General features: G+C 34.9%; 1 protein-coding gene across 1 annotated transcript; it reads right to left on the bottom strand.

Annotated features, from left to right (window-relative positions):
- Positions 1-10557: 10557 nt before the first annotated feature.
- On the bottom strand, positions 10558-11390 carry LOC131077174 (uncharacterized). Its single transcript, XM_058014611.2, has 2 exons — positions 11101-11390; positions 10558-11011 (listed from the first exon to the last, which is right to left on the bottom strand). Exons 1-2 carry the CDS (start codon positions 11363-11365, stop codon positions 10830-10832), a joined length of 447 nt encoding a protein of 148 aa, XP_057870594.1. The 5' UTR covers positions 11366-11390; the 3' UTR covers positions 10558-10829.
- Positions 11391-11604: the final 214 nt, after the last annotated feature.

Below are 11604 nucleotides of genomic sequence, written 5' to 3'. Positions count from 1 at the left end.
ATTGCCATTAATGTCGCAACAGTTAAAAAATGCTGGCAAGGGGAAAAAAATTTGGGACCACAAATTTATACATTAAAATCGGATATCCAATATAATCCAAGATCCGATTTTTGTAAATAAAAAAGATCCTTGTGGGTTATTTTGTGTATTCCAACGACCCATGGTCTTCACATTCTATTTTTTGTCAATGATTACGGGTTTTCAGATAGGTTGAGACAAATTTGTGTTTTTGAGAGATTCCTCAAGTCAAATCTTACATTGTCAATCATTTAGGAGCATCTTTGTGGAGGTAAATGGGGAGTAGTAGTCGTCTGAAGTCTAAACACAAAAGAAAACTTTCAAATGACCAAATTGAAGTGTATAGAGAAAGACATAGAGAAGGTCATAGGAGGAGAAGACTAGGTATATTAAATATTTCTAGTGTTACTTCAAGTGAAGAGGAAATTGAATTTGAAAATGTTGAACAAGTTATTGAAAATGAAAATGTAGATTTTGAAACTAAAAATTTTGAATATGTTGAAAATGTTGAAAGTGATAATGAAAATTCTCAACATGACATGAGAATGGAAAGTGAAAATTTGGGAGTTGACAATGAAGGTGTCCATAATTTTGGTGTAAATATGATTTTTTTTTACATTGGAGGTGAAAACATAGAAAATTTTGACATAGGAGGTGAACATGTGGAAAATTTTGACATTGGAGGTGAAAATGTGGAAAACTTTGACATTGAAGGTGGAATTGCTCAACCAAGTGAACATTATGTAACACCTAATTACTTTAGAAATGAAGACCCTCTCATGGATAAAAGACAAATTTAAAATCCAAGACCTTCAAGAACCCCAAAATGGTTACTTAAAATTGATAAGAACATTATTGCGAATCTTGAAGGCAAGAGGTCAACAAGAACCATTCGGTTGTTGGCTACATAAATTTTCGACCAGAAGTTTAGCAATAAGACATTGACCGAGCAATGCCAACTCTTTGTTCAATTGCTAAAGATGATAAAGATGAGACCATTTCTAAACAAATTGAAGATTCGTATGAACAAGAAGATTGAGAGAAATTCTATTATTGCCAAAAATCTATTTGATGTTATCAATTCTATTGGAAATAATACCAAAGAAAGAGATAAGAGAGCTACTCGAAGAGTGATTACAACCTCCTTAGTAAGCCATCAATTGAGAAAGGATTGTCAAATGAAACAAACTTGTGGCGATTTCAACATAAACCATAAAACTTTGGATGCAACACTTGCATGAAGACAAAGACTTGACAATCCACTTCAACATGATACATGGGCTTTTGGTGGGAGGCTTCCACGTATTAATAGAAAGTTGACTGACAATGTGAAGGAGGAGATTCAACAATTTTGGCACTCTAATTCTAGAGTGTCACCCAATGTAAAGGATGTTTTGAAATTAAGAATCGACAACCGAGAGCGCACACCGCATCCCAAACATTTCTTGGAATCAAGCCAAACAATGTTGTACAAAAACTTTTGTGAAGTACATCCAAATTTACAAATATCACAAAGGGGCTTTTAATCTTTGAAGCCATTTTATTGTGTTCCTCCTAAGATTCGTAATACTTGTTGTTGCAAGTACAATGTGGAGTTTTCAATGTACTATGAAATTTTACTCCATATTAGTTCTACAATGCATACTAATGAGATGTTGCAGGAGTGTGGTGCAATGCTATTTTTGAGATCATCAAGAGACTTGCAATATCTATTTTTATGCCCTAGAGATGATGGCTTCTATTTTTATAGAAATGATTGTTTGAATGAGAAGTGCTCAGAATGTGGTGGGTTGTCAAAGTTTGTTTCATGTTTTCATGAGGGCAGTGAACACGAGTTTGGAAATAATTATGTTGAGAAAAAAAGATATGGGATAGTGAAATATACTTTGGAGAGTGGAGGTGAAGGTTCTAGATGCGAAGTAGTCTCAAGAGAAGTAAGTGTTGCTGATTTTATTTTGGATTTTAAGGAAAATATTTTCTACAAGCATGCAAGGCACACCCATAGATCTCAATGGTTGGATCAACAGTTTAGGATGTGTAAGAACTCTATCCCAATTGGCACTATTGTATTGGTGGTTGATTTTGCAGAGAACTATACATTACAACCATAGAATGAGGTACAATCCCATTACTACAATTCAATCTAGATTTCTATTTTTGTTCACATTATAAATAGACATGCTCTTGATAGTATAGATTAGGACAAGAAGATAATCAGGGAGTATCATTTTTATATGAGTAATGATAGATCACACTCCTCCGAGTATGTGCAACATTCTTTCGAGAATTTTTTTGAGCTCTTGCATGAGAAAGATATTGCAATTGATTGACATATCATATGGTCAGATAACTATACAGGCCAATTCAAGAATTCTCATATATTTTATTGGTTGAGTAGAATATCTATAGAGAGGTGTATACCTCATATTTGGTGTTTTGTTGAGGCAGGGCATGGGAAGGGGGAGCATGATGGAGCAGGTGCATGTTTGAAGAGAGCTATAGTTAAGGAGTGATTGAGGATTTCAAGTGCAAATTTTTGTTATGCATGTTCTATTGTTGACTGGTGTAGTTCAACATTGTTAGATTGAGGTACTCTTGATTCAGCAGTGACCAGATTCTTTTGGTTGGTTGAGGAGAGCACAATGGGATACAAATTGGATTTTCAAACATTTAAATATTCTTAAAAGATGCATTGATTTCTTAGCTCAGATGCAAGTAAATGGACCATTTGGACACAAGCATTGGCTTTTTTTTGTCAGAGTTGTGTTCGGTGTGATTGGCATCTATGCAAGTTAAGTGAGTGGGTTGATACGTGGGTTTCCCAATATCTAACTCCTTTATCTCAAACAATATCCTTGTCAAATGATGATATGGAAAGTTCACTTGAGTATGACCGTCTATCAAATCTTGTATAGCCAGGACATGTTTTTGTAGATATTGCACTGCAAGGGAATGAAGAGAGATCTAAATATTGGTTGGCACAATGTGTACAAGGAAAACAAAATCTAACACAACCAGTGACAGATGATGATGGGTTCACATATCCTACAGGTTCAATTGTTGTTGTGGGAACTTGGTTGCGAACATACATGATTAGAAAGAATGGCATACCTCCATTTGAAGACTATGAGAGACACAAAACCATTCTAATGTATTCACACCTTATTATAGCTACAAATGTCAAGTTGTTGAAGCATCAAGCAAAACTGAAGACCAAAGAGCTATGGACAGTGACTATTGCTGATCCTGAAACAATACTGGATACTCTTAAGAAAAGAGATGACCCTTCATGCATACTTGAGTAGTTGGTCTTTAATGGTGCCTTATTTTTTTTATCATGCATTTCATTTCAAACAATGATCATTTAACCTTAATGTTCAAGTTTGTTATGTGTATATTAAGGATGTGTTCAAAATGTAGGTCTATTGATGAATGTTTTTTCTTGGCAACATGATTTTCACATGCACATTGCGGGTATACTCGATATAATTAGAAGGGACCACGCGACAACATTCGATTGAATGAGACTGATGATTTTGTTGCCAACCAAAAAAATATTGCCCCTATAAAACTGTAGTGAAAGTTGGAAAATTGAGATAGGCTTTTGTAGGGACCCCTCTCATGGACTTGTAGGTTCAAACATATCATTTGTAGGTGCTACAAATTCTGAGTTAGGGCCCATCAAATTTTGACAGTTTTTAGCACTTAGGGTGCTCAAGGGACGACGCTGATAGGGTATGACTATGAGAGTTTGACTAAGTGGGGGTGAAAAATAGGAGCATGCATAGGGTAATAATGCCTAACTAGAAATGTATGAGTTGATGGTTCATTATCATGATGATCAAAATGAGAAATTGGCCATGCGACAAAATTCGATTGAATGAGATTGAGGATTTTTTCGCCAACCAAAAAAATGCTACCCTAATAAAACTATAGGGAAACATGAAAAACTGAGATAGGATTTTGTAGGGACCCCTCTTATGGACCAATAGGTTCAAACAAATTTTTTGCAGGTGCCACAGATTTCGAGTTAGGGCTCATCAAAGTTTGATAATTTTTATCACTTAGGGTACTCAAGGGACGACGCCGGTAGGGAATGACCCCGAGTGTTTGACCGAGTGGGGGGAAAAAAATAGGAGCATGCATAGGGTAATAATTACTAACTAGACATATTGGAGCTGATGGTTCATTATCATGATGAGAAGAACGATAAATTGGCCACGCGACAACATTCGATTGAATGAGACTAACGATTTTTTCGCCAACCGAAAAAATGTTTCCCTGATAAAACCGTAGGGAAAATTTAAGAAATGAGATAGGATTTTGTAAGGACCCCTCTCATGGACCCGTAGGTTCAAACAGATCATTTGTAGGTGCCACAGATTTCAAGTTAGCACCAATCAAAGTTTGACAATTTTTAGCACTTATTGTGCTCAAGGGACGACGCCGGTAGGGTATGACCCCGAATGTTTGACTGAGTGGGGGGAAAAAATAGTAGAATACATAGGGTAATAATGCCTAATTAGACATGTTAGATCCAATGGTTCATTATCACGATGAGAAAAATGAGAAATTGACCACGCGACAACATTCGATTGAATGAGTGACGATTTTTACACCAACCACAAAAATGCTGCCCTAATAAAAGTGTAGGGAAAATTGAAAAACCAAGATAATATTTTGTAGGGACCCCTCTTGTGGCCTCATAGGTTCAAAGAAATTGTTTGCAGGTGCCACAAATTCCTAGTTATGGCCCGTCAAAGTTTGACAATTTTTAGTACTTAGGGTGCTTAAGGGAGGACACTAGTAGGGTATGACACTAAGCGTTCGACTGAGTGGGGGGTGGGAAATAGGAGCAAACATAGGGTAATAATTAATTGTATTAAGTATTGTTCATTAAATGAATATTATTGTATTGTTCATTAAATGAATTGTATTGTATTCTTCATTATACAAACAACACTTATGATGAAATGAAATGAATTATATTATTCATTAAATAACCATTATTAACCATTGTCAATTATTGGAATGAATATTAGAGATGTTTTGGACACAATGCATCACTGAGAGTGGGAGGGGGTGAATTAATTGTTCTCAAACTTTTTCCTTTAGCTATCCAATCAAAGCATACTGGTTATTATATATAATTTTGAACAGACTTATCAGTTAGTGAGGAGAATAAACTCATATGCAAACATACACAAGTGGACATCCCATAACACAAGCATAAACGAGGAAAACCCAAGATGGGAAAAATCTCAGTGAGCAATGCTGTTAGAGTCTACTGTTCCAATCTAGTCTTATAGTCAAACCTCTGTTACAATATTTAGGGAACCAACCCAAGGAGGTACAACCCCTTCTTGATTTATGGGATACAACCCAAAGGAACTACAATACCTGAATTAGGGCACCAACCCAAAGAGCTACAACCCCTACTTGATTTATGAGCTACAACCCAGATGAGCTACAACTCCTACACCGAGCTACAACTCAGTGTCCAAAAAGTAATCTTTTAAATACAAAAGTAGTAATCGAGTTACAAGTGAATCTTGTAATAACTCAATACAAACTTCCCTACCGGTGAGATATCTTCTGTGCAACACTGACTCACTTCTCCTGCTACTTCTCTATCGGTAAATACTACCATTACACCTCTTACTCTTCTCTTTCTTTTCTGGATCACCTTCTCACAACTCTACACTTTACCAGTGTTCAACTCTATCGGACCACTATCGATATTCTCTAAAAATCTCTTCACCTTTTCTATATTCGTATAACCACTAGTGCTTTTACTATTTACTATCCCTCTTCTCTCAAGTACTCTCTAAGAACTTGGCTGATTTTCTCTTACTTGAAGAAGTAATACGCTTCACAATGGCACACCATTCTTCTATTAAGCAACACCTAACAATGTCTTTGCCCTTCTTATTTATAGACTGGTTTCTCACCAAAAGATAATTCAAATTCTAGGCAGTTAGGGTTTTTTCACAATCCTTGAGGCAAGTCGAATCCAATTAGATCTTGTCTGATCTAATTTATTAGACTGCAAGTCTACACAACTCCTCCATTTATGTGCCTCCTACATCATGCCTTTCATCTCTAGCGATCTTCTTTTTACCCTATTGGCCGGTCTCTTGGTCAAACACCAAAATTTGGTTCTATTGTTTCCTTCATTTGCCTTGACCCCCACAATTATTCTTAGATGGCTCGTAGCTGTCCTCCTGACCTTGAGCCTCAAATCCCTACAATAGCTCTGCAATATGTCTCATGATTTGTGGGACCTTTCATTAAAGTCTAACAACCCTGCAACTGCCCTGTCGGTGTATATTCCATCTTTATCCAAATATGGGTTCACCACATTGACTCCATGTGGCATCAAAGTTTACCAACCACTAGCTTGGCTTCTTCATGTCGGTCCAGATAGGATCACCGACCAAAATACTTCTACCAGTTCCTCTTCTCTACCGGTTTACTAACCTTGTTGGTATCACACACTATACCAGTAACCTGATCATGTCTACATTTTGGTGAACTGTGGGTGGAACACCTTAACTGGTCGTCATACACGTCTTTCTTGAGCATGCTCATTTCCACAAGGTAGGGAGTCTGTCTTTTTTAAGTTCATTTGTAGAAAAGTTTTTATGATTTCATCAAATAGATATTTTGTTGGGGAAGAAATTAATTCAATTTATATGGGGTTCATGTTTTGTTTTATTTCCTTTTTATTCCATTATTTTACTTGTAGCTCTTCTATTCCTTGTTATTTCACCTATTTTTGTTTTTAAAATAGAATACTTCTTCAAGTTCAAAAGAAGTCAACTTCCCAAGTAATGTATCTATTGTAACAGGGGTATTTGACATTGTCCAGAGTTCATTTATTGTAGTAGCCTTCATTTTGTAAGATGAAGGTACAACTCTTAGAATCTTTGACACAAACTCATCCTCATTAATATTTCCACTGCAACATTTGACTCCCATGACAATCTTATTCACTCTATCCATGAAAGAATTTATCTTCTCATCTTCTTCCATCTTCAAAGTTTCATATCTCACCCAGTAACCTTCAAGTTTTTGAATCTTTACTACTTGGTCACCTTCATAAAAATTTTCAAGATTCAACAAGATCTGCTTCGCATTTTCTAGCTCTATGACATTCAACAACTTCTGATCTTATAGGGAACTTAACAATTCTTCTTTTGCTCCGACATCATTATTAGCTTTCTTCTACTCATCAAGAGGTTATGAAGTTCTAGGATTAGGATTATGAGGTGTATACCCTTTCTCTGTTGTCACCCCATTTTTAGCTCCAAGACATCTAAGATAAATCTGCATTCACTGCTTTCATATATTGTAATTTGTACCATCAAATCTAGGACTCTCCTCCCAGTAGGGATTAAATGTACAATTAGATGCCATCAGATCTCCTCAAGCAATTAACTTCTACAAAGAGGACCTCGCTCTGATACCAATCATTAGAATCTTTGATACCAATGATGAACTAGGGGAAAACTGAGAGGGGGGGGGTGAATCAGTTTTCCACAAGTTAAATAGTTAATGCAAATTATAAACAATTTACTATAACACAATATAAACAACATAGTGAAAGATAAAAAATTAAATAATAGAACACAAAACACCAATATTTTTGATGTGGAAAACTCGGATAAGGGAAAAACCATGGTGGGAAACCCTACACATGCAGTCAGATAATAGTTTTGCAATAGTATGTGAAATAATTACAATGGGGATTGCACTTGCTATCAGGCCAACTGCGTAGAGCACACTGCTCATCACAAATATCAGTCTCACTGACTTACATAAACATCAGACTACAATCCAAATAAAATGAACTATGAAGATAACATCTCCTAATGCTTGATACAGTTCTCATTAAGCACAGATGTCTGCCCTGTAACTCTAAGTCCTTCACACCCTTCTTTGAATAATATATTTGTTCACATAATTACCTCTCTTTGATAATGCAGACATAACCATACCATACCATATTACAGGTATATGATGCCTATAAATACAGATCATCAACCTTGATAACAAGGCCGGCTAACCCCTAAACCCATAAACCATAATTACAAAAATTACATCACACAATACCACAGGATCAATATTACATGATTTAGATTACATAGCATGGACCTAACACAAACTCCCAATCAATTATATCTACCAAAAATTCTGCTAAGACCAATATCAACACATTTCTCCAACCGGTAGAAACCCTAAGTGTAATAAAACAGAATAATCAGCCGAATCCAAATAGGATCACCAAATCATCATGCTAGCCAATGTTAAGCCACCAAACAATTAGGACACGATCAAGAACACCTTCAGCATGTTAGGAACCATTTTAGTAAGCTAGACCAAAATTACTTAACCATTTCATCGAATATCACCAATTGGTAAAGCTAACTGGTACCAAGAATATCAATCGGTAATCCAGAACATAAGTGATATCTTCTGAAGCAACAAATAATGAACCAACTGAATATGAAAAAAAAAAAATCATCCTGAATAACCATCCAAAAATGAATCCAACGATCAGATCATACTGGATCAAAACCAAGTTCATCTAGAACATGAACCAATTGGGATAGTAGCAACCAACCGGGAAGGAACCATATCCAACTAGAGCACATTGTTGAAGCACATTGTTGACATCAATGACAACAAATAATCACTATTTCCAACATTTAGTATATTTATTTTGTACATTTACTAATATCCAAAACCTTTAGAGGAGGAAGATCCTATATTCCTTTAGTTTCTTTTGTGCTATTTTATTCCATTTTTAAAAATTTTAATAAACATATTTTTAAGCATTAATATTAATATAATCTTGCTAGCTTCAAAACCTTTTTATGACTGAATATCAAGGATGGGAAAGGAAACATTTGTGTTTTAAATTTCAAGATTTGATCAATTTTTTATGTATGGGATTGGTGGTTCTAATAAAGTATGAAGAGCTTTCCATGACTTATGTATTGATATAGTCTTACAAAGTCCACCTAACTTTCTATTTTTTAGACCACTTTATAGACTAATATTCACTCATGCATTTTGTACTTTCTATTTTTTAGACCACTTTATAGACTAAAATTCACTCTCATTGTCTTGAATTTTAGAGTTGAATGAATTATTACCATATGCATTACTATTTTCTTTCAAAACCCATATACATAATCATTTTTTCGGTTTAATCATACATATTATGCCATATCTATAAATATATTACTTCAAAATAAATTATGTTAAATTATTTTCATGTTTGCATATGTAATTTCATAGAAGATACAATTATATAATTGAGACACTTTATTGGCAATCAAAAATTTTGTAAACCTTTAGATAAAACATCTTACAAGAAAAGATCAATTAAAGGAGTAAGTGCTTTATAGAATAAGGACTAAAATTTGCCTAAAGTATTTTCACGTTTGCCTATGTTTGGCTATGTAATTTCATAAAAGAGACAATTATATAATTGAGATACACTTTATTGGCAATCAAGAATTTCATAAACCTTTAGATAAAACATCTTACAAGAAAAGATCAATTAAAGGAGTAAGCCTATGTTTGGCTATGTAATTTCATAAAAGAGACAATTATATAACATCTTACAAGAAAAGATAAATTAAAGGAGTAAGCCTATGTTTGGCTATGTAATTTCATAAAAGAGACAATTATATATTTGGCTATGTAATTTCGTAAAAGAGATACACTTTATTGGCAATCAAGAATTTTATAAACCTCTAGATAAAACATCTTAAAAGAAAAGATCAATTAAAGGAGTAAGCCTATGTTTGGCTATGTAATTTCATAAAAGCAACAATTATATAATTGAGATACACTTTATTGGCAATCAAGATTTTTATAAACCTTTAGATAAAACATCTTACAAGAAAAGATCAATTAAAGGAGTAAGTGCTTTACAGAATAAGGACTAAAATCTTTTTAGACAAATTTTAATATGTTCATTTCTTTTATGGGCACACTCAAATGGGTCAACAATAGGTCAACGATAGATACCCTTAGGCTCAAAATAGTGAAACCATCAAAAGAAGCAATAATACAGATTTGATTGACATTTTTCTTTACAAATTTTTGGATGTTTTAAGTAACATGAATAATTTTTAACTTTTAAATTTAAATATTAGTAAATGTTTCCTTATATATAATCATAAAATACTTATGTATTGAAATGCAATCCATCAACAATCAAGATCATGTAAGTGAGTATGTGCTTTAGAAGATGAGTAGAATCTTTTGAGATAAGTTTAATATGTTCAATGGGCACATTCAAATGGGTCGAAGATAATAACTCTTACGCCCAAAGATAATAACTCTTACGCCCAATTCAATGAGATCGTCAAATAAGCAGTAGTAATTATTTGATTGATATTTTCCTTTCAATGAGATTGCATGTTTGGAAGAACTTTTATAACTGATATTTACATATTAACAAATACTTTACTATAAGGACTAGAATATTTTGAGATACATTTTATTGTGTTCATTTATTTGATGGGCACACTGAAATGGGTGAATGATAGTAACTCGTATGCCCAACTTCGTGAAGCCATCAAAATAAGTAGTAACCACTTGATCGAGAAATAATATGCTATACATATTGATATCTATAAACAATAGAGAAATCATAAGAAAAGATTGGTACGCATGACATAGAAGTTGGTAGACATGAGAATGAAGGTAGAGGGAGAAGAAGAGCATTCAAACATGAGGTAAGAGGAAGAACAACACTCAAGCATACTATTAAAAAGGGCAAGCCATCATTCTTAGCTGTCGCAGCCCAGGTCTTCCTTAATCTTGAGGATCAACTTCTCTAGCTTGGCGAAAAGGTGAAGGACGAAGTGAACGACTTCAGTGATTTTATCATCAACAGACAATAAAACAGCAGCTTCTCTTCCTTCTGCACTCAACTCCACTCCGGAGTACATTTCTGGATCGAACAAACCATCTGCATATATAAAGTCAGTTTTAAGTTGATAGTGAATCAAGTAGAGAAGAGAAGAGAAGAGAAGAGAAGATATTCCCTGACTAACTTACTTGACGGTCTTGATTTGTTGGTTTTAACAAGCAGCATCTCGCTCATTCCGCTCTTGTAGCCTTGGTGAAGTTCATAATCATACCCGGACCCCATCGCCCATCCGTCCAAAACGCGGACGATACTCCACTTCCCAGGGATTCCTTTGCTTTTAATCTCTTCTAAATTGCTTTTGACTTCATCAACAGAAGCCAATCGCCACTCACCTGATATCAAGTTCACGTCCCTCGACGGCTTCTGGAATTCCATGGAGTCACTTTTGAGCATATACTGCAATCAAACTGTGAGCCTGCCTTTTGCCTTTCCTATTGTAAATGAGGGAATTTATAGAGATGAACAGTATCGCATGAAAGCTTAAAGAGTACACACTAAGGTTTACAGGTTCACCGTCTATGCCTTCGTCGTCACGATTGGTTGGGGTGTGATACGTCGTGTGGCTTTGTGTATGTGAACGCCACTTGTTGGACTACCACAGCATGCAACTTAACGGATGTGGATTGTAGCAG

This window comes from Cryptomeria japonica, chromosome 11 (genome assembly GCF_030272615.1).
Source record: "Cryptomeria japonica chromosome 11, Sugi_1.0, whole genome shotgun sequence".
Taxonomy (NCBI): domain Eukaryota; kingdom Viridiplantae; phylum Streptophyta; class Pinopsida; order Cupressales; family Cupressaceae; genus Cryptomeria; species Cryptomeria japonica.
Note: the sequence above shows the minus strand (reverse complement) of the source record. Positions and strands in the feature narration are given on the sequence as shown.